The sequence below is a fragment of the Schistocerca piceifrons genome, chromosome 7, assembly GCF_021461385.2.
Source record: "Schistocerca piceifrons isolate TAMUIC-IGC-003096 chromosome 7, iqSchPice1.1, whole genome shotgun sequence".
NCBI classification, from domain to species: domain Eukaryota; kingdom Metazoa; phylum Arthropoda; class Insecta; order Orthoptera; family Acrididae; genus Schistocerca; species Schistocerca piceifrons.
In genome coordinates this window covers 72,948,278-72,973,586 of record NC_060144.1, presented here as the reverse complement: position 1 = coordinate 72,973,586, position 25,309 = coordinate 72,948,278, and the positions used below count along the sequence as shown (strand labels likewise).

Here is a 25,309-nt window from a genome sequence, read left to right as displayed (position 1 = left end):
GCAGGGACAATCCCTGACGCCACCGCGAACCGAACCCGGGACCCCGTGCGCGGGAAGCGAGAACGCTGACGCCACACCACGGACTGCGAACATATTTCAAGATACATGAATTAATACGATACATGCAGATATTTCTCAAATTTAATCATCTGCCGTCCTTATTGAAACCATGACACTTGGTTCTTCCACACACTTCGTCAGGATACTGTTTCATGTAGCTACTACCAGTTTTGTGTGCTGTGGAATCTTTCCTTACTGTTTTTATTCTCTTTCAGGTTGGTAGACGACTTGGAGACTTTAGTGAATCCAATTATTCTTTCCCAATTCATGGGAGCCACAATTATAATATGCGTGACGTTATTCCTAATTACAACGGTAAGTCACTTCAATCTTTTTGCTAAATAATACAGTAACTTACAGGAAAAATTCGTGTATGGATAAAAATATAACATTTCCCAACGTTCTTAATGCTGCTATTATATTGAAACACATAAGTTTAATCTGAGTGGCCGTAATTTATGGTGTGTAAATATATCTGTTTACAGAACAAACAACACTTCGTAGCACTCGTGAGACTACAGGCATATCTTGCAGTCGTCGTGTACGAAATATTTATGTACTGTTGGTTCGGTGACGACATTATGTACCAGGTACAGCTGCTTATTTCATTTCTCACGCACTTAAGTGCCTGTAGCTTAGGACGAGCGGTGACGACAGTAACTTAAGTAAGTGTCTAATAATGATTGCTCAAGTTCTCTCAATTTTAATAGCTTCAAACACTTCTCCTACCATAAATCAGTCGAAACTCCAATGCACGTTGCAAATTACATCAATAACCTACTGTGACGTAACTGTTTTACTGATGGAACTGATTAGTTACTCTCTCATTCTGAATTCGCTCCACTTCCGATCTTCACGCTTTGCATCAAGCGATTATAGCCGAGAGAATATAACAAAATTTAGGAATTAGCGTACGATTACACTAAGCTTTATGAAATGGATGCTGAGGTGTACAGTACTCCATGTAGAAGTGCATCATCTTTCCTTTCTCTTATAGAGGTCATAAAAACGTTTCTTAAAATTTAATTCTGACAATAACTGGTGTTATCAGGTTTGTTTCCATGTGGAAGCAGATGACCCAGTAAAGGATACAGCAATCAGACGGAAATAATATTTATTGGATATCCAGATTGCAGTCACTGTATATCCGTTTTCATTACTGAAAGACGTATAAAAACAAGTGACATGCATACCTTATTCTATATACAGTTGTATAAGCCTTAACTGTGAGTCAACAATAGAGAAACATAGGAGTAAATGGAAGTTAAATCCTTAAAAGCACTTAGTCCCAATTGGTCTACTCATTTCAATGTATGCGAGCACACTGAGGTCACAGTGAGACCATTGTTTATATATAATAAGTTAAAACATTTAAACATTTGTTTAAGTTTAAACACTTATAAAGGTTAAATCTACCGGCATTTGGTTTATCATTGACCCCCTTTAAAGATTATACAGTTGTACATATAATAAAGCACGTATGATACTTATTGTAACTCGTTCTTTGTATGAGTTTTAGCACTGAAGATGGCCACTCATTGACCTAAACCTCTATTTGCAATAAAAATTATTTCGAACTTATTACTGTACCCTTTACTACTTGAGACCCTTTACTACTTCAAATAACTGGTCTAGTATGGATAGTAGGCACTCTACGATTGTAATGTGGCCTTATCATACAGCTTCGTTTGTACGATTATATAAGAAATATGGTGACAATTGTCTGTTTACTGTAAGTGCGTAGTAATATGATCACACAATTCTGTTATATGCAAAACACATGAATATAATATATGGTTACATGTGACCTCTTCATAAATGAAATTAATGCAACACAGATTTATTGCAATACAGAAAGTATGTAGTGAAAAGAAATGGTGATGACGTGCAACAGAAAATGGTGGGATGTTTTTCACTCAGTAACTAAAGAAATTCTGTTATATTCAAAACACATAGATAAAATATATGGTTACATGTGACCTCTTCATAAATGAAATTAATGCATCACAGATTTATTGCAATACAGAAAGTATGTGGTGAAAAGAAATGGTGGATGTCGTGCAACGGAAAATGGTGGGATCTTTCTCACTCAGTAACTTAAGAAATCACAGAATGTGGTATACATGCTCCATTTGTCACACAAGACAAACTGTTTGGCGCAAAAGTTTACTCTCAATATTAACGATAAGTGATAACATTGTTCGGCTTATTACTTTGACTGTATCATATTTACATAACTTGGCTCGATTTATTCGAAAAACAGTTTGTACCTAGGTATGTGAATGGGTCATTTATGATTAAATTGGTTTACGATTGCTTTAACCTAATTGTGGTGGTGCTCTAAAAAGTGGCCGCATGGATTACGTGGATACGCTATTTTCTGAAATCAAGAAGCCGAAGAATATGAAGTTTGAAAATTTTTGATGCAGTGTGTAATATGCTATCCATAATAATGTTAATTAAAAATGCGAACACTATTTCCCCATATTTGCAGGGAACAGCAAAATTTTAGGAGTACATCACAACTTTAAGTAAATGACGTCACTGGGTTTGAGTTAAAAAGTACATTTCTGAAAAATACTAATAGACTCGTGTTTTTGGAACAGAGCATACTGTCGATCTTGGAATGATCAGTGCAAATGAGTTTAATACAGACTTATCGAATATTTCTATTTCAGTTTTCCTGCAGTTTTAGCAGCAACCAACAGAACCCCTCTGTGCCGTTCACAAAGTTGATGGCTAACGTATCACTAGGAGAATATTAAGAAAGTATTTTGTTTTCAAAAACAGGCTTCGTGGCAATATTTTTGTAATCTTTTGTCGTCCAGAGGCTACAACCAAGCCACAGACAAGTCAAGAAAAAAAATCCCGACTACGAACAGCAACGTAGTTTGGCTTCGCTATACAAATGCAACTAAGACTCAACAGATCGTAAGGTACAGCAAGGGCCATGTTCTTGAATTTCTAGACAGGTCGTAAAGTGGTCACGTCTTATCAACAGGATCCCCTCCACTCTTCGCACGGTTGTAAATGTTATTAACTCAGGTGTTCCATGAGCTTCTATTGTGGTATGAATTTTAGCGTCATTGTCGACTTCTTAATAACCATTTTGTCAGGCTGAATGTTTCACATCTCTATCTCTAGGGTATTTATTATTGACACGGTTATTTTTTACGTCTTTTATGTTTCGTTATGAGATGAATGATTCTATCTTGCAAAAAAGAAACATGCTGTCTGCAAAAGCAGTTTTCATTCAGGCAGTTCACTTAGGCTGAGAAAACACGTATACAGTGTAATGGCTTCAAATTCTTGCTATCATCAGAGGAGAAGTCTTATCAGATAGTATGTATAGCAGTGTAGAAATCAACCTTCCTACTTCTCCATGATAGTTCATAATACCCACATTCTGGTCTGTTTACATCTGCCTCACCAGGGACTTTTCTCTCTTGTTCAAAGTCAGGCTGATGGTCCCGCTCTTCCAGAACATTAGCTTCAGCACTAGAATTCGTCTCACAAAAAAAAGAATTCAGTCGCCTCCAGCCGCACCAGAACTCGAGCTTCTCGTCTCTCATCCATATTGTTTCTAAAATTTAAAGAAAGTACATGATTATTTCACATGTTTATACGTTTAAAAACAATAGTTAATTAATAATAAACGTTTCTTTATAATAAAACTGGAGAGGAACATTAAATAAAAATAAATTACTTTTCGAAAGCACGTGTAAGCAGTTTGTCGCGCGGACCAGAGTGGTAGATCGCCGAATTCGCGGAACGCCTGTGGCAAAACCAAACGTTAACGGCGCATTTCAAAATGCCCGGAGGATCTAAACATTGTCGTTTCCCCTATTTCAAACTAATTTTAAAATTTTTGCAGATGGGTTACGTATGTAAACCACGCGACCACTGTAGGGTTAATTTGTAAATGGAGTGGCCTAGCGGTTCTAGGCGCTGCTCTGGAACCGCGCGACCGCTACGGTCGCAGGTTCGAATCCTGCCTCGGGCATAGATCTGTGTGATGTCCTTAGGTTAGTTAGGCTTAAGTAGTTTTAATTTCTAGGGGACTGATGACCTCAGAAGCTAAGTCCCATAGTGCTGAGAGCCATTTGAACTATTTTTTTACTTTCTTTGCACGGCAAATTGCATCGGTCCTATTAATAAGTAGGTATTAAAATTGTCATCATAGACCGACATTTGCAACCTATTTCAAAATATTGTGGTCCATAATTCGGATGAATACAAAAAAGATCAAAGCCCCAACGGAAAGGATGGTTTAACTGACGGCCTTCATGTCACCCACTGAGACGTATTAGCGTCGATACTGAGTGTGTTTGAAATGTTTTATCGGCCACCTTAAGATAATAGCATGATTTCAAAGCTGGGAGTCGCAGTTTTGAACTCCATCGCAGAAGCGTCAAAAGAAGGGGTGAAAATGTATATAGGAGACGGTGTGACGACCTTCCCGTAAAACGTCCACAACGACTTGGGCAGAGCTGAGGTGAAATTTGATGCCAAAGCAGAGCTGTGGCCTTTCTTTCGCATGTGCCGACACCTTTCTGTTTGAAGCATCGCCGACCTCGAGGGTGACGTCACAGGGTGACACCCTTTTGCACCATGGCAGAAGAAGATTGTACGTACCTTTGAGCCAAATTTCAAACCTATGCATTCTAACGAGAGAAAATTACGGGATTTAGAAAAAAATGATTCTTTATATTTGGTGCGCACTGTAGTAACTTAGTCGGTAGCTCGTGTCTGATGTGCTGTTGTATTACACTCCTGGAAATTGAATTAAGAACACCGTGAATTCATTGTCCCAGGAAGGGGAAACTTTATTGACACATTCCTGGGGTCAGATACATCACATGATCACACTGACAGAACCACAGGCACATAGACACAGGCAACAGAGCATGCACAATGTCGGCACTAGTACAGTGTATATCCACCTTTCGCAGCAATGCAGGCTGCTATTCTCCCATGGAGACGATCGTACAGATGCTGGATGTAGTCCTGTGGAACGGCTTGCCATGCCATTTCCACCTGGCGCCTCAGTTGGACCAGCGTTCGTGCTGGACGTGCAGACCGCGTGAGACGACGCTTCATCCAGTCCCAAACATGCTCAATGGGGGACAGATCCGGAGATCTTGCTGGCCAGGGTAGTTGACTTACACCTTCTAGAGCACGTTGGGTGGCACGGGATACATGCGAACGTGCATTGTCCTGTTGGAACAGCAAGTTCCCTTGCCGGTCTAGGAATGGTAGAACGATGGGTTCGATGACGGTTTGGATGTACCGTGCACTATTCAGTGTCCCCTCGACGATCACCAGTGGTGTACGGCCAGTGTAGGAGATCGCTCCCCACACCATGATGCCGGGTGTTGGCCCTGTGTGCCTCGGTCGTATGCAGTCCTGATTGTGGCGCTCACCTGCACGGCGCCAAACACGCATACGACCATCATTGGCACCAAGGCAGAAGCGACTCTCATCGCTGAAGACGACACGTCTCCATTCGTCCCTCCATTCACGCCTGTCGCGACACCACTGGAGGCGGGCTGCACGATGTTGGGGCGTGAGCGGAAGACGGCCTAACGGTGTGCGGGACCGTAGCCCAGCTTCATGGAGACGGTTGCGAATGGTCCTCGCCGATACCCCAGGGGAAGTGGCGGTGCGGTCCCCTAAGGCACTGCGTAGGATCCTACGGTCTTGGCGTGCATCCGTGCGTCGCTGCGGTCCGGTCCCAGGTCGACGGGCACGTGCACCTTCCGCCGACCACTGGCGACAACATCGATGTACTTTGGAGACCTCACGCCCCACGTGTTGAGCAATTCGGCGGTACGTCCACCCGGCCTCCCGCATGCCCACTATACGCCCTCGCTCAAAGTCCGTCAACAGCACATACGGTTCACGTCCACGCTGTCGCGGCATGCTACCAGTGTTAAAGACTGCGATGGAGCTCCGTATGCCACGGCAAACTGGCTGACACTGACGGCGGCGGTGCACAAATGCTGCGCAGCTAGCGCCATTCGACGGCCAACACCGCGGTTCCTGGTGTGTCCGCTGTGCCGTGCGTGTGATCATTGCTTGTACAGCCCTCTCGCAGTGTCCGGAGCAAGTATGGTGGGTCTGACACACCGGTGTCAATTTGTTCTTTTTTCCATTTCCAGGAGTGTAGATAACACACTTGTACTTTTGATGATGGAACCAGCAGATTTCTGTCAGCGCGCCGCCTTCCTAGGTGGAGACTTCGGTGCCGCTTGGTTTCGCTACCCGAGTCTTATGTTGTGGCTGAACTACTCTAAGGTCTCGCTTACCAAATCTAGTGGGTTCGCTTATACCATTGCAACAAGTGGGTTCGCATATACCATACCATTAAGTGAGCCTGGTTTCCTGTAAACACTAATTCTCTCAGCACGACACACAGTACAGACACAAATAGCGTCCTTTGTTTTTTTCTATGCTACAGAACATTATCAACGATTTTGTTGAGCAGAATTGTAAAAGGTGTTAGACATTTCTTGGAAGACTAAGAGGTAAACATTTTGAAAGACACAGTCTATTGCTGACAACACATATTTTTGATACAGTTACTGATTAAGGATTAAGAGCATAATATGAGTATTTACACAATGTTCCTTTACATAAAAAGGACATATGACAGTTTTCGCTGCTGAACATATAAAATGTAGAGGCTGGCTTAATGTAGCCTAAAAGTAAAGCAATCCAATAGGTATGTCCGTTACAATGTTGGCAGTGGCAATGGTGTACTTCTGAGAAGTGGTTGGGATATTGTAAATGAAGTGCAGGCTTCGGAAGGATGATGCAGTATCCCCATTTCCATTCAATCAATTGCTGAAAGCGATCTAGAGACACGAAAATATCGACAGTGGAATTCAGTAGTAATGAAAGGTTGCCATAAGTGGTAATGCTATGGAAATGAAATGGTGCTGACATACACCAACGAGAAGAAGGTAAAAACTTCAGAAGTCAGCATCATTGAATAGGCTGCGAAAATGTGGTAGTAGAACAGTTAAGGGAAGATGATGTGCATGCTGATGTTTTCAATGCAACTGACTGTTCGCAGGGTAAGTAAGATTCAATTCAGTGTAAGAGAAAGGCTAAATGGGTGTATGATTCACAACAAGCAATGAGTGACGCCTCGATTAAAATGAGAAAATACATGAAGGAGTAGTATGAAACGACAGCTTGCCTAGCACTGATCTAAGATCTCGGTTGCCCTACTAAGTGGGTTCGCATATACCCTAGTAAAATAATTAACTGAGCCAGTGATTCTGCAGACATTAATTCTACTCCCATCTCCCCATACAAACTGCATCCAGAGCCCTCTTAAGCCAAAAACAATTGTCCATTACCACAATTCTTCCATGAGTAAGAAGTAACTTATATTCTCAAGAAGAAAGCATCTAGCAGTGTGAGTGAAAGTATCTACTCTGGAACGTGGGTGATTATGAGTAACTTTTTACCTCTTAATGATGTGGACATAATGAAAAAAATAACTCATTATATGGTGGATTCACGGACATAAGAATGTTTACTAATTTAAAACGAAAATTATTCAAGAGCACTGAAAAAAGTAAAATTTGTAGTGGTATGTCTTCATATAATGATTATCCTAAAATGTGAACAAACTGAAATTATGAATTCTTCCAAGTCTGTTCATATTGAGAAAAAAAACTGAAGTAAATTGGCTAATGTTAGGTATACATGAGGCGTGTAAAAAAAAAGTACTTATTCCCAAAATTGGGAGCTATAAGCTTGAAACTGTGCAGATTAGTAAGGCATGGAAATTCGTTGAAGGCGCTATAGAACGGAAACGAAATGTAATCGCTTCAAAATACGAGACAAATTTTGAAATGTCGACAAAGGTATGAAATACAAACGAAATTATACTATAGAAACTGTCCAAACGTTTCCTGAAAGTATTGCGAATTTGATATACCTTCAATTACGTAATGTATAAAATTTTCTGAAGAAAGGACTAAAATATAATTTCAAAAGAAATCAGAATTTACTGATGAAAGAACGACAGGAGAATCGAAGGTTGAAAATGATGTTAATAGCAAGAGACATGAAAAGATTTAAAGATCTCTAAAAAGTAAGCAAATATTATAAAAAAATGCAAAAACCTTCGGTCAGTAACGTAATAAGAAATAGGACCACAAAGATATTGTTAAAAAAGCATATAGAGCTAATACAGCCATTCAAAACTAAGGTAGCAAATATATACGCTAAAGAGAATGTTTTACATCCAATAACAGAAAAGGAGGAGCCAATTAACAATTTTCATAATCTTATAACAAGAACATAGATTACCTAAACTTTCTCTTTTCACAAAAACACAAGGTACACAAAGCGGAGAAAGATATTGACCCACTGTAAACAGTAAATGTAGCCCTACACATTTGTTAATTGAGAGTTGAATAAGAACTGGAAGGATCATTCCGCTTTCGCAAAATCATAGGATATAAAAACAGGTCAAGCTTTGCTCATGACATTAATGTTGTGAGTGTACCATAAGATGCCATCTTGACATCCCTGGATACTCTAAGGCTATATATAAACATTCTAAAAGACCTAATCATAGCTGTTATACAGTAAAATCCACTGACTCATTAGACTACGCCATTCATTGAAATCATAGAACTGATCAAATGTTGCAGTTCATATTGTCATATAATTATTTTATGTTTAGTAGTAAATGTTATTAAAATGATAGTCTCGCTTGGAGAACCCCTCAGCGAAGAGAAGTCTGAAATGTATGTGAAACATCTCGATAAAAAAGTTTTCAGGGAAAATAGAGATCCAGATAGCAAGAGGTGCACCAGTGACTCCAATATGCTACTGAAAGGCGACACGTCACATGTATGAGAAATAAGATACACGTTAAGTGGAGTGCACATTTAAGTACAATTTACAATAGATCTCAATGTGGAATGGAAGATAAATTATGTAGGGCTATTTGTAGAGTTACCAGTAAATTTTACCTATGATCGAAAAACAACATGCACAGAAATTATAAATCCACTTTCACATCATCTGTCTTCACATAGTTGTGCCTTTCTCTACATGATTATACAGAACATTTGATTACTCGCTTCGAATGGTGCCGAAATCAGCAGATAGCACTTGCTAATAGTTAAGACACACCGGTTGTAATAACATGCACAGCAAAATCAGAAGTGGACTCACCAGTACTTTTGAACAATATAAAATAAATGTAAATAAATACAAATTATTTTCAATGACAAACATCCGTTCTGTGTCAGGTAAAATGGAACACCATACACAGAAAAATAATATAAGAATGACCTTCGAAATGACCTGTAGTCAGAAATGAAAAGCACAACATAATGTTACAACACAAAGAGAAAAGTTCTCAGAAACTAAGGTGTGTTAAAGGGTATGTGAAGACTGAAAGACAAAATACGTATGGAAGACTGGTAGATCAGGCTGTCGTTTTTCATGTAGAGCGTGTGATTGTGCTGTGGTGAATGATGGTGGGCAAGGTTAAGTCAAAAGCTTCTCAATTAGAGTAGAATCCCTTAATTTCTTACGATGAGTTCATACCAGTAGGTCAAGCCCACGTTTTGTGTGGTTTGGATGGCGGGCATTGACCCACAGACATCGACAAAGAGGTTTCGTCGTGAAAACGCCTGTAGCCGCGATGCCTAACACAACCCAGACGTTGTGCGATGTTGGATGGCAGACATACCCCGCCGGTGGCCACGCTACTGCAAAAACTGACGTGCCACGCTCGTACGGCTAGGCCAAGTGTGGGAGAGGCTGGCAGCCAGAAGCTACAGTGGCGGGTGACTGGAGTGTAGATGTCCCAGAAGTGAACGACATTCTTATATGTAATAGTCAGACTCTGTCATTAACGGACAATCAGTGGCTCGCTTGCTGGGAGGGCTTCAGTTCGACCCCAGCCTATCATAGTTGGATCCGCATGGCGAGGAGACGTGTCGGAACGACCATGGGGTGGTAGCATTCCCACGGTTGAATCAGTCTCACTGTGACAGATGCCAGCTGGGTGACTCGCCAATTCGATAACCTGCCTGCCGGACGGGAAAATATTTATATCAGCCAAAGCAGGTGTTTCGTAGTGTCGCTGTGATAAATACCACGTACGCCACGCTCTGAAGTGTCCATGCTTACTGTAACTGGCTGGGCACTGATTGGCAAGTGGGCGGCACTACGTAGCGGGTTCCATGGCGTAATGCGGTGCCGGCGTATTGCAGCAAGCGTCCTTTACATGGGCATAGGCTCGCGCCGATAAGCAAGCAACATACGGACAACAGCAACAAATCGGTATTGAAGCTTTACCTTAGTAAAGGAAAACATAGTATGATGCAGTTTCACCAGAGAAAGACAGGGCTGTGCACCGTGGGTGTTGTATGAAATAGACTGTTGATGGTGTACAGCAACCAGCCAAAAGTTCACTTTAGGTTGTTTCATTTAACAAGTACTGTTACCGGTTTCGATTTTCATTCAATTCATCATCAGACAGTTTTTTCATGCTTTCGTCAGAACAAATTATACATCGGTTTCCTACGAGTTGCTCCAGGATGAGCATTAATTCACAATTATAAACGTGTAATCAAATACGTGCGCGAGATATTTGTGTTGGGATGCAACTCACATGAAATGTAAATTTGCTAGGTACATGAGTGTCAAAGATGTTCTAATGCAGTGATACAAAGTCGTGGTATTTTTTGCCATATCCTTGTATCATTGTTCTGCAGCATCTTTGATACTCATGTACAGCATCGCGGAGTGGCCGCGTGGTTTGAGGCGCCGTGTCACGGACTACGCTGCCTCTCCCTCCGGAGGTTATTGTCCTCTCTCGGGTATGGTTGTGTGTATTGTCTTTATCATAAGTTGGTTTAAGTTAGTTTAAGTATGTGTAAGTCTAGGGACCGATGGCCTCAGCAGTTGGGTCCCTTAGGAATATACACACATTTGAACACTCATATACCTTGCGCAGTGTGTATTTGTTTTCGTATATTGTGAATCAGAATATGTGGTGCACATTGAAAATTCGTTTCGTGTCTGAACGAAAGTGGTTTACAATCCAGTGCAACCTTTGTGACTGTGAAAACACAAACGTCCTTGATAGCGTATTTCATTGCTAGAAAACTGCAAGAACAAACGCGCCAGATGGAAATTTCATGTAAGCTGCATTCCAGCATTTGGTTACTCGTTAATAATTTTGAATGATTGTTTATCCAACTCACGTGAGATCAACGTATAATTTATTTTGAAGAAAGCATTAAAAAAACCGTCTGATGATGAATTGTGAAAAATTCGAAACCGCTTACGAAACTTTTTAAATAACGTAACCTAAAATAAATTTGTGGCTGGTTGCTGTACGCCATCAGCAATTTAAGACATAGTATTATTAGCAGGAATGAAAATTTAAAAATCCTGTTCGCAGTACGTAAACGGGGCACATGATCCCATTAATAAACTATACACTTCCGTTTCCTAAAGGAAAAGACTCGCATATAGTGTTAAATATACACGATGGTTCGCACGGGGAGCTTATTTTTAATATTTTTGACGACATTTTATAAAACGTACTATCCCACCTGTCATCTCCTGCTGCATGTAAACGCCATGTGTGCATGACCGGTCGAGTTCGCCTGGTGCCTGTCCATGCTATCTACACGAGGTCGAAACAGAGCTGTACGCCAGGATCTCTATGACCCCTGATAATCAAAAGCAAATCATATACATCATAGAACTCCCTGAAAATGTTCAATATTTTCTTTTATCAGTAATATTTCTGTGTAACGTACTTCTCTATAAATGCGTAAATTGTAAAACATGTTTAAAAATTTAAATTTAAAATGTGTTGTCTTATGAGTGGACTGTGATATCATTTTACGTAATGTACCTGCTTGTGACAGATGCACCACATCTGCGTCAGAACATAGGTTAATGTAGACTTTTTAATGAAGCTTTACATATACCAACTGAAATACGTATATAAAATATATTTGCAATTTTAAACATTTATTGGAAAATGTTTCAGTTATGTATGTCGACAGAATGTGAATGGATAGTCAATAGCATAGTAAGGGATTAACTTTTATGTACTTGACCCTCTTCTTGTATATTAATTGACAACACGGCTTCCGCATTGATTGGACGGAACCACAGCACCTATTTTACGGTGTAGCATCACTTTATTTTACGTTAACTTGATTTTAATGCAACCTCCGTAACTTCTCGGTTAATCTTTCAGCTTACATTCTAATGTTAATTGGAAAGGCATTTTCCAGTCTTCTGTAGAAGCGGAAGCACTGTAAACGAGCACCATTGGAAAGCCAACTCTAGGTTGCTATAGTGAACTGAGGAACCGATTATCGTCATTTGGGTGTTTCAGTAGTGCTGGCCGGAGAGCAAAATTAGGGCAGCAAGTTTGACCGATGAATTCTGCTTGACGAACAAGTACATGCATTGTCGTCTCACATTGCCACAACGTATCTCCCTCATCACTCCAAGTGTTCCGTACCAAATGTGACGAGATCTACAATTCTAGCAATGACTTATTCATTGACGAAATGTAGCAGTAAAGTAAAAATCCACACATCCATTTTCAGAGCGTCTTTTCGTATTTACTGTTTCAAAGTCACGTGTTTCGCTCAATTTACTTGCCATACCGGCAGGGTCACTTCAACACCTGAATTAAATGTGACAAAAGTCAAGAAGTCAGCAGTTTTATCTTAAAACTATTTGTTGCTAAATTCCATGCATTAGTTTCGAAGGCAATTATGTTTCGATTTTTTTATTTCCAGGCTAAGAAATAACCTGAATTTTTTAAAAATTTGTTGTTGGAGTTTCTTTTCTCAGGGCCCTTTCAGGTACTGCTGAAAGATTCTCTGGTCGATGTTCTGAATGTTGGCGTTCTGGAGAATGGGATTGGTGTAACAGCACTAGTATACATGGAGAAAGAACTCTATACCCATAAAATTAGCTACAACAGATTTCAAGTGACAAATTGAAGTTCTCCGTTATATTGTAAGATGCAACCGGAAGTAGCGCCTGTAACATATCGTCCGTTGGAAAATCGACATAGGTTGAAATGACGCATATTGTGTTGTGGAAGTCACAGTATGTAACCTGTTGTGGAAGTCACGGAATGAAACGTTCAGTTAAATTAACTGCAAATCTATTCCTTATAAACGATGGACCTTTGTGGTGTGGCTTGCGTGCTTCGGCGATACAGATCGATTTATCGCAGGTGCAACCATAATCTGTTGAAAGGCCAGACAGACGTCTGGTTCCTGAAGAGGGGCAAGAGCCTTTTGATTAGTTGCAGTGAAACAAAGACTGATTGATTTGGTCTTGTAACATCAACCAAACACGCTTTGCTGTGCTGGTATTATAAACAGCTGAAAGCACGGGAAACTACAGCCGAATTTTTCCATAGGGCATGCAGCTCTACTTTCCGGTTAAATAATGATGACATCCTATTGGATAAAATATAATCTAGGTAAAATAGTCTCTCATTCGGATCATCGGGAGTGAACCACTCAGGATGATGTCGTTATCAAGAGAAATAAAACTGGAGTTCTACAGGTAGGAGCGTGGAACGTTAGGTTGCTTATTCAGGCCGGTAGATTAGAAAATAAAAAAAGGAAACGGATGGATTTAAGTTTGATATAATGGGAATTAATGAAGTTATGTGATACTGTATTGTAAGGCGCACCCAGGAGCAGATATAGACTCAGATCACAATATAGTAGTGATGAAGAGTAGGCTGAAGTTCAAGACATTAGTCAGGAAGAATCAATACGCAAAGAAGTGGGACACGGAAGTACTAAGGAATGACGAGATACGTTTGAAGTTTTCTAACGCTATAGATGCAGCAATAAGGAATAGCGCAGTAGGCAGTACAGTTGAAGAGGAATGGACATCTCTAAAAAGGGCCATCACAGAAGTTGGGAAGGAAAACATAGGTACAAAGAAGGTAGCTGCGAAGAAACCATGGGTAACAGAAGAAATACTTCAGTTGATTGATGAAAGGAGGAAGTACAAACATGTTCCGGGAAAATCAGGAATACAGAAATACAAGTCGCTGAGGAATGAAATAAATAGGAAGTGCAGAGAAGCTAAGACGAAATGGCTGCAGGAAAAATGTGAAGACATCAGAAAAGATATAATTGTCGGAAGAACAGACTCAGCATACCGAAAAGTCAAAACAACCTTTGGTGACATTAAAAGCAACGGTGGTAACATTAGGAGTGCAACGGGAATTCCACTGTTAAATGCAGAGGAGAGAGCAGATAGGTGGAAACAACACATTGAAAGCCTCTATGAGGGTGAAGATTTGTCTGGTGTGAAAGAAGAAGAAACAGGAGTCGATTTAGATGAGATAGGGGATCCAGTATTAGAATCGGAATTTAAAAGAGCTTTGGAGGACTTACGGTCAAATAACGCAGAAGGGATAAATAACATTCCATCAGAATTTCTAAAATCATTGGGGGAAGTGGCAACAGAACGACTATTCACGTTGGTGTGTAGAATATATGAGTCTGGCGATATGCCATCTGACTTTCGGAAAAGCATCATCCACACAATTCCGAAGACGGCAAGAGATGACAAGTGCGAGAATTATCGCACAATCAGCTTAACAGCTCATGCATCGAAACTGCTTCCAAGAATAATATACAGAAGAATGGAAAAGAAAATTGAGAATGCGCTAGTTGACGATCAGTTTGACTTTAGGAAAAGTAAAGGGACGAGAGAGGCAATTCTGACGTTACGGCTAGTAATGGAAGCAAGCTAAAGGAAAATCAAGACACTTTCATAGGATTTGTCGACCTGGAAAAAGCGTTCGACAATATAAAATGGTGCAAGCTGTTCGAGATTCTGAAAAGAGTAGGGGTAAGCTATAGGGAGAGACGGGTCATATACAATATGTACAACAACCAAGAGGGAATAATAAGAGTGGACGATCAACAACGAAGTGCTCGTATTAAGAAGGGTGTAAGACAAGGCTGTAGCCTTTCGCCCCTACTCTTCAATCTGTACATCGAGGAAGCAATGATGGAAATAAAAGAAAGGTTCAGGAGTGGAATTAAAATACAAGGTGAAAGGACTTTTAATCAGGTGAATACACAGATATAAATACAAAATAAAATAGGACTAATACAGGAGTAGGTTCAATAAGGAATAACAAAGTAGAAATGTGGGTAAGATACTATGAAGAGCAAAGCGAACGCATTTTCACAGCCAAGTTGGATACTAAGCCCGTATCGACCACTACAGTACAATTTTATATGCCACCTTGTTTTGCAGGTGATGAAGAGATTAAAGAAATGTTTAATAAGACTAAAGCAATTATTCAGACAGTTAAGGGAGACGAAAATTTTATTGTGAGTGGTGACTTGAATTAGACAGTAAGGAAAGGAAATGTAGGAAAAATAGTAGGTGAATATGGTCTGGGAGATAACAATGAAAGAGGAAGCCACCTGGTAGACTTTTGCACAGAGCATAATTTAATCATTGCCAACACTTAGTTTAAGAATCATGAAATAATATTGCGTATGTAGAAAAGATCTGGAGACACCGGAAGTTTCAGACCGATTGTACAACGAAAACAGATAGATTTCGGAACCAGATTTTAAATTTTAAAACATTTCCAAATGGAGATTTGGATCCTAACAATAATTTATTGCTTATAAGCATCATACCTGATCACCTGCATCCGTTCATATCCACTGTGCATTCCGATGGACTTGGGAAATTCCAGAAGGACAATGCGAAACCCCACACGTCCAGAATTGCTACAGAGTGGCTCCAGGGACACTATTCTGCTTTAAACACTTCCGTTGGCACCAAACTCCCCAGGCATGAACATTATTAAGCGTATCTGGGATGCGACGTGCTGTTCAAAAGAGATCTTACGGATTTATGGACAGCTCTGCAGGATTCGTGATGTCGGTGCCCTTCAGCACTACGTCAGACATTAGTCGAGGCCATGCCACGTCGTGTTGCGGCACTTCCGCGTGCTCTCGGGGGCCCTACACCATATTATGCAGATGTAACAGTTTCTTTGGCTCTTCAGTGTATGTTCCTAAGTGTCCACCACGAGTTGAATTATGAATATGTTTAAACACTGGCGAAATTAACTCTACAGGTAAACGAATCTTGTCCTGGCATGTGCTCCAGCGCAGGAGTCCATTCCGGAGAGAATATCCTGTTACTTTGGCTCCTTCCTTAATCTGTTGTTTAATTTGAACTAACCTACAATCACTCTTCTGTTCGCTTGCTAAGCAACTTCCCCAAGGTCATCGACATTAATACTTCGTGGTATCCGAACTTCCGAGTTTGTCTTGCAACATTCGACGAAGCAAATAGGCAATTCAATTATACGTGACCTTGATGTGTTTTACCTGGAATCTGAAGACCGAAATTCAAGTGGCCCATTGGGCTACCCTCTGGTTTTTCTACGACATACCAGCAATCATGTAAGTGCCTGCTTACCTGTTCCAAATTCGAACTCTATTTGCTCCAAATCGAAAAGGATCTTTATCCAGCCAAACAATATAACAAGAGCCTCCAACTCATACATGGAGTATTTCTTTCCAGGTATTGAGAAGGACCTCGGGCATAAGCTACAGTCCTCCTTTCTCTCTCAATTTCCTACAATAATATGGCGCCGACACTGAACTGGAAGTGGCTACTTCTAATACAAACTCTCGCTCAGTGTCAGGAACGACCAAGACTCAAGCTAAGGCGTCTTTTAACCCGTCGAATGTGGCCTATTGGATGTCCGTACACTTAGGCGGTTCTCGCTTATGTCCTAATTGGTTTAAAGATTCAGCCAAGTGCGCAAAACTGTACACGTACTTTCGGAAAAAGTGTTTTTTCCTTTTTAACAATTTCACGTGAGGACTGGTAAATCACTTGATATGTTTGAGGTCTACTGTTGTGGATTGGCAAGAGAGCCAACCCACAATGAGAGGAAGCCGAAAGGCACGCGTTTTAGCTTACGCAGGCTGGCGTGAGGTCTGGAACAGGTCATGGAATTAGACTAGCAAAAAAGGACGTAGCTGTGGAATACTTAACTTTAATCCATAAATGGTGAACATCGCTTTCGACGGTACATGTTTTAGAGCATCAATAGTAACTGGTAATGGCGCCTTGCTAGGTCGTAGCAAATGACGTAGCTGAAGGCTATGCTAACTATCGTCTCGGCAAATGAGAGCGTATTTTGTCAGTGAACCATCGCTAGCAAAGTCGGCTGCACAACTGTGGCGAGTGCTAGGAAGTGTCTCTAGACCTGCCGTGTGGCGGCGCTCGGTCTGCAATCACTGATAGTGGCGACACGCGGGTCCGACGTATACTAACGGACCACGGCCGATTTAAAGGCTACCACCTAGCAAGTGTGGTGTCTGGCGGTGACACATCTACTCTCATTCCAATAGGGGAAACAATGTGCCCAAGAAAAATATCTGTCTGCAGGCTAAAACTACTTTAACCGTCTTCACTGTTAGGGCTGCTAGCGACAATGACTTCTGACTCACCCGATACGGAATCCAACAGTCTGGATAAAACTGCGGCACCAGTTGCCAGACTGAATGGAGACCTATTTTGTGCAGACAAGTTTCAGCCGGTGTTAAATGCTGTCAGTGTTTCAGAGTACTCACACAAAGGTACATGATGGTAGCAGTGGTTTAAATCAAAGAAGGTAAGAACTGCTATGCAGGTCTTGTAGGGCAACTGACTCATGACAGCTTTTTGGTTTAACAGGTGATAATCGACAATAGGTCGATACCCCTTCCCATAAAGTTTAGAATGAATAAATCTGGGAAATCATGTGGGACATTCACGGCCTCTAAACCCCTTTGGCCAGCTTCTGATCAATTGCTTTTGAGTTCCGCTTCTCATGGGTAGATAATGTGCAGCGTGATACCAGTAGAGAAACCTGATAGGATAACTGAGTTTTATACTTATTTTATTCAGTACCTCATGCTTAGCTGTTGGAACTTCCGGGAATTCAGACAATAACTTTAGCAGCTAATACGCTTGCTCCTTTTCTAATTGACCTCCATTAAATTGTGATTTTTTCGCCTTAACGTTATACAGAGTGAGTCACTAACTATTGCCACCAAGAATAACTCCGAAAATATGATAGGAGCTGAAACGATTGTGGGACAAAAGTTGCGTGGAACAACGGGGGCCATATTTTGACGTTAGTTTTCTATTGCTAGGTGAGGTTGCTTCAGAGATATGAAGGTCAATTTTTTTTAATGGGATGCTATAATTTGGTACTTATTTTCTGACAGCGGCTATCGAGACAAATCCAATGAGGTGTAGCAGTAAGCTCTTTGAAGGTCAACGAAGACCACAAAGTTGGCATGAACGTCCATTTACAGAAGGTGTTCCAAGTGACGACCATTGGTATCAATGCAGTGCTGCAATCTTCTTATCATGGATTGAGTGGTATTGCTTATCACATCGGCACTTATCGAAGCACATGCTCTGACCACTCTCTCTCGCATGTCTTGAGGAACTGTTGGAACGTCTTTGTAATCAATGTCTTTTACGAATCCCCACAAGAAAAATTCCAGAGGCGTCAAGTCTGGCGAACGAGCCGGCCACGACACATCTCTCCGCGGCCAATGCAGTGATTTGGGAATTGTCTCTGCAACTCATTTCTGCCGCGCCGTATTAGCCGAGCGGTCTCGGGCGCTGCAGTCATGGACTGCGCGGCTGGTACCGGTGGAGGTTCGAGTCCTCCCTCGGGCATGGGTATATGTGTTTGCCCTTAGGATAATTTAGGTTAAGTAGTGTGTATGCTTAGGGACTGATGACCTTAGCAGTTAAGTACCATAAGATTTCACACACATTTGAACATTTCTAGCCATCATCGAAAAATGTGCCGGACACCCATCGTCTTGATACCACATTCTGTCATTGTTACTAAAGGCATTTCTTCCAATAACAGTCCTAATGTTTCTTGCAGGATTGTGGTGTGGTTCCTACCATTAAGATTTTCTTCGATGAAATAGGTGCCTATAATTCTGTACTCCAAAATCCCACACCATACATTCACCGACCACTGTTTTTGGTGTGCAACTTTGCCGCAGCGTGTACGGATTTTCACTTGCCCAATAATGCACGTTATGCAGACTGACATTTCCATGGTTTGTGATAGTAGCCTCGTCAGTAAATAAAATCAAATTAATAAATGTGTCATCCTTCTGAATTTGAAGTTGATCCCATCGGCAGAATTGCATGTGACGCATACAATCAATACTAGTTAATTCTTGGTGGAGACAACACTACTCTGGCTCATGCCAGATTCCCTTGCGATTTGACCACAGTGGCAAGAGTACCAATTTCAGTTTCCTCGTTAGCAGCTTTCCTTTGCCGTATATGTTGCCGATGCGTTAAAGATCGAGTTGTTCTCAATTTATCATACACATATTTATATATACTACGTGTAGGGTGAGTACGTTGAGGATATCTTTCAGCGTATAAGTCTCTAGATCTCACTGAATGTTGTTGGCATTCTCCGCAAATGAGAAGGGATACATCATTCACATTCGCTTGATTCAACGATACTAGTCTTACTAGTCTTACTAGTCTTACCGTTCCTATTAGTGTTGTATTGCGAAAGCGTCAGTAGCGTTTACATGTCAATGGCACGTTAGATGGATACGCCTTATCGGCGAATATTTACTGTTTGCACGAAATACGTGAGAGAATTGTCAGAGCATGATAAGGAATACCACTCAATCCAAGATAGGAAGATCGCAGCACTGTATTGATACGAATAGTCATCACTTCAAACACCTTCTGTAAATGGACGTTCATGTCATCTTTTTGCCCGTTTGCCTTCAAAGAACTTACTGTTACACATCATTGGATTCGTCTCGATATCCGCTATCAGAAAATAAGTACCAAACTATAGCATCCCATTAAAAACAAATTAAGTTAACCTTCATATCTCTGACGCGACCCCACCTAATAACAAAAAGCCAACATCATAATATGACCTCTGTTGTTCCATGCAACATTTATCTCACAAACTTTTCAGCTAGTATTATACTTTCGGAGTTATTCTAGGTAGCAATAGTTAGTGATTCACCGTGTATAGGATGTTGTGGGTGTAAATGCAGATATTGTGACCTTTGGTACCTTAATGCGTACCCACTTCAGTGGTTTTTCTCTGCTTCTAATAGTCTTCCCGCAGACACGTCACATAGTTTAGTACATGGTGTTCGCTGCGCACCACTAAGTGCTCTATGCCTGACAGTATAGACTCCCCGTTTTGCGTCCATGAGTCCACACTTCAACGCTTGACCTGCTGCTCAAGGTGAAGTCAGCAGTAATGGCCTGCTCTTGGTGTTTAGTACTCTTTCCTCAGCACCAATAAAGATATCTCCACTTATACCCCTAAATCCTTTTATGAATATCTCGCCGTCCCATGCTTCAGAGTCTGAACATTCTTTCTGGCTGAAATCGAACCACGGAAGTCTTATCTCGGTCGAGAATGCACTCTGTTATCTGTATGAAACCACGACCTAACAGTCCCCCTGTTGACAATCCTAGTATGACAATGAAATCATTGGCCACGTGACATGATGAATGCCTAATGTAATTCTCGCTGTTTTTAGGAGTATTGAATAACACACGGCTACTATGACAGCTGACGTGAAGTAATGCGGTGTGCCAGAGCTTCTAAAAAGGCACTTAATCAGAATATCGGGGAACCAAAAAAGGAAGTAGAACTTAGATAGGGAAGTAGTAATGACAAAATGGTTGCAATCCGTAGAAGATACTGGTTGGGAAGCACGAGGGAAAGTAACAGAACTATAGGAGGCCATGCGGCAGGCTGTAAGGTGTCAGCTAGGGGTAAACTTGTCGGCGGTATTTAGAGGGTCTAAGGAAAGTACAGAAGGAATTTACGCTGGAGTTGGGGTTGGTTTTAGAACCCGAGCAAAATAGTACCCTTTTTAGCCACAGTATTAGTGAGAACTGATGGTGCGAAACTTTACATTTTCGTTTCTATGCCAGTAGCAGGGAAACAAGCACGTTACGAGTGCCACACAGTTCGTGGATATCCTGTCCAGTGGGTGATAGTGAAGAAATTTGTAAAAATAAAACGCAGCGACTATTATTAATTGCAAAAGACAAGGGAATTCATGTGGAAATGGAGGAGTGAAAGTTTCAAAAATGCCGCCGGGGCGATATCACAGTTTGTCTTAATATGGTATTAACAGAGGGGCAGGATTCCTCTGCAGCGAAATTGTCAATGGGGAAAGAGGAGGTAAGAGAATGCTATGAGAGATGGTAAGGCCGGAATTGTAGTTTCAGTAGGTCGAGGCACATTGGTTATACTCTACTTTTGACAAATGGTAGTAGTGCCTAGTTGTTTCGATCAGGGGAAGCTTATGTCAGCAATGAGGCTAGAATTGAAAGGGAGTGGATTGTTATTAAATGGAACAGCGTGCGAGATAATAGGGCATACTTTCCATCTGCCCATCGTGATTTCAAGGATTACTCACCTGAATATTTCGCAGCCTCATTTGTATTGGCCAGAGGAGCCCATGGAAGTGCTACCTGCCACAGATCTAACCAGTTTCAGTCAAACTCTTGGGCCGGAATGAATGCAGTGTAGAAAAACTTTTCTGAACCAGAATAAGGGACGAGTCAACCTGGGAAGATTATTGCAGTATGTAAATTTATATTTGGAAAATCAGCACCGGAAAGAGACAACATAGCACAAACTCAGTCAACATCTGATCTGCCCGATGTACGATCCTTTCTTAACTGCAGTAATTTATGAACAGGTAAGAACCGCTGATACAATTTAAAATCTAACAAACAAACATTACTACCTGAATACACCTACATGCACACTGTTTTATTATTCCGACCCGCACACACAAATGGTAAGAAAACTTTTGCAACCTTATTCCAACCTATCAATAGCCGATGGAAATCTTTTGTCTGAGCTGTCGTCCTTTGCCGTCAGCTCCGTCTGGGGGACCTGAAATCTCATACTAGACGACTGACACGATTCCCCTACCCACCCCCGAGGTTGAACTTCTGTGTTCAATGATTCGGCTTTATTTTGCCCAACTACACGCTTCTCATCACAAAACCTAATATTCTCGACTAGGGATGCTATTTTATCGAGATCCACTAAACTCTCTTCTTTAGTAACACAAATGAGGTGAGAGCAGTTTTCTGGTCGCATTCCTTACAAGATGTGGCTAATCACTCCGTCCACTCTAAACGCACCGCCATAACTACTCTCCTAACATTATTATTGTAGTGCACATGGGCCTTATTCGTACCTTATACTCAGTGGCAATGCCTGATAGTCAAATCATTCCTCAATCTACTCGAAAGCTCTGCAACACGTTTTTTCAGAATTCACCGAAAAGATCATATATGTCAAGATCTCACTAATTACCATTGTTAACCTTCCTTTGCCTGAAAGACAGACAAGTTGAGTGACTGTACGGTCATCAACATGCAAGGCCCTACCTTAATCTTCCAACCACACAGACAACCACAACACCTGCAATATTTGTTCATTAGTATCTGTGGCCAGTCACGCAGTCTTAGACAAACAGGAAACAGATGTCTTGGCAATTCTCCAAACTTTTTTCCATCTTTCACCATCACCTACCCCGAAGTGTTTCAAGAGTACTTCTTGACCGACTATTTCAAAAAGCAAACCAATACCTGGTCTAAAGTTACTTCCCCAACGAAGAAGGTTTCCTTGCATTTGAAACTGAATATTCTTCTCACTCAAGTCTTCAATATCTGGATTCAGTTAGCACTCCATATTAACCTTATACATATCCGGAATTCTATTAACAAAATCAGACTGAATTCTAAAAATCTGAGTACGATTTGTGATCCTAACTTGTAACAGTTCTATATTCACAAGCACACTGAAGATCCAGCAATCACACGCGGAGATAAAAGCTGTTATCACGAGAAGGTGATGCACTATACCGGGTAAACATCGGCCCAGATCAGCCACGCTGCCCTACGTTGGCATGATTCGAATTGCTGACTCATACCGCAATTCTACTCAATACTCGTCTCTGATCCAGGACCTCATCTATTAAAAGTCTCGGAAATACAAACAGAGCAGTATCCACAAATATAAAAAATCCTGTGACTTTTCGGGCTTACCCGACAGATAAGTTGCAAATACATTTCTCGGGTTTGCGCAGGATCGTATTGCGTAAATCGCACAATGTTTCATCGATGCAGCTGCTCGCCATCTTCAGGTGATGGTGCTTTTTACAGCTAACACTGCTGCAAGACGCGGCTAATTATAATCGCGCGGCGGAGTCGAAATTTATCAGCGCCAGAGCGTGCGCGGGAAGTCGCTAGTAGTTCGAGGAAAGTGGCGATCCTACTCGAGTGCCCGCTGCTAGGAGCCGCAGAAAGGCCTTCCGTGCGTTCGCTATGGACGATGACTGTGCTCCCTGACGCTCCTGTGGTTGAAAGCTGAGTTCAGTCTCAGATGTGCGTTGCGTTGCGTCATGAATCGGAAGTTCTCGTTACATACAGTCCTCCCCACCTATACACTCCATCAGAACCCGAACACTCGCACACTCAGAAATCACGCTCACTTCTTGGATGGTAGAGAGCTAGGTGCCACAGTGGTAATCTGATGAACTCTAATAAAACTCATAACACTTCATATAACCGCATTAAAATATTCAATAAATCCTGGTTGTGGAAACAGCTTTAATCCCTTCTTTTACAGTACAAAATGTATAGAGTAGATGACAGGAAGTAATTTTGATCAAAATTAATTTAATTAGAAACAACTCCATATGAAAGGAATCATTAAACTCCGTTTAAAAACCTTAAAGTGTTTAAATCCTTCTTCAGCCAATGAAATTTGTAATATTCAATGTGAAGTATGAATCTTACAACAATAACTTTCAAAGTTCAAAGCATATTTATCGAAAACAAATACAACGTTTACAATTGTAATTTCCTGAACCTATGACCATGCAAACTCTGCTGTACAAAGTAAAGGCCCCAGCTGCTACAAAGTTGCCAGCAACCACCTCCGTTTAATAGAACATACACTACGGCCTCCACATAAATGCTTCTAGTTTCAAGGCTTCCGCAAAACAATAAATAAGCCACCAGTAACGAAATACATACATTTAAGCACAAAAACTGAACAAAAATGTACAATAAAAATACCAGTCCAAGCGTCAACAGCCGAACTCACTTAAAACTTGAAGAAATTCTTCAAATAATGACACAACTGCCACAGCTAAATGTGCTACCGAACTTTAAAGTATTTTGCTTGACATAGTTTTCTAACGTATCGGGAAATTTACAGGCGAGGAACAATGAAGTACCGATTAATTGTACTATAACATAATCGCAACGTGAGTCACCCATCACTCGGGTAGGAATTACACAGCCATAGTTGGTAAAAGGCAACAGTTCCTTTCGCGCAGTGCAACGGAAAGTATGTTTATTCTAAACACTGGTTAGATTGTGCAACGCTCTAAGTAACCTCTTAGTAAACTATAATACGGCCGATTGGAAATCAGGATGAGATGCACTGATAGGCTACCTAGAACGAAATGGTTAACTTCTTAAAGAAACTTAGTAAAGGCGGATGCTTACACAGACGTAGTCTAATATAGAAGTAACCACATTATGAAGGAATGCAATTCTGAATATACCGCCAAAGTGTCGTGCCGTTCTCATCCTGCAAAGGCTCACAACTATACAGGTAAATTCGTCCACTATGCCGCTGGCTAGTGCTCCCTCTCGAAGAATTCGCGCCTCGTGACGGGAGACTGAGCCCTGTTGTTTACTGCGAGCTATCAGCTGCACTCCACGCTACAATGGAATGTCGTGCACTAGACCAAACCAAGAAATTCAGTCGAGCGGTCTTACCAAGGATACGGCGCTCACGTTGCTTGCACGCCCGAGGCACCACCACCTGCTACCGCTCTCACAGCACTGTCCCTAGCGACTACTAGCCGAGCACGAGCGCCTTCGTATCCACACATTATCCGCCTGCCCATGGTGACAATCACCAAAGATCCTACGTATCGACAGAGAGCAAAGATCGTAAGCGTGATGGATAACCCGCTCACCATGGCTTTTACAGATGTCTATAGCTAGTTTTAAACAACTGGTACCGAGATACAATGGCAATGTTATACATAAGTCTCTGCCGACTTATTTCGTCAGCTGGACTCATATT

General features: G+C 41.3%; 1 protein-coding gene across 1 annotated transcript in view; it reads left to right on the top strand.

Annotated features, from left to right (window-relative positions):
* The first annotated feature begins 327 nt into the window (after positions 1–327).
* The window catches only part of LOC124805432 (odorant receptor Or2-like), a 35,285-nt gene continuing 10,303 nt past the window's right edge, over positions 328–25,309 (top strand). Inside the window, exons 1-2 of the mRNA XM_047265994.1 lie at positions 328–375; positions 546–650. Of these exons, the coding sequence (XP_047121950.1) occupies positions 328–375; positions 546–650 (153 nt within the window). The remainder of the gene's footprint in view (positions 376–545; positions 651–25,309) is intronic.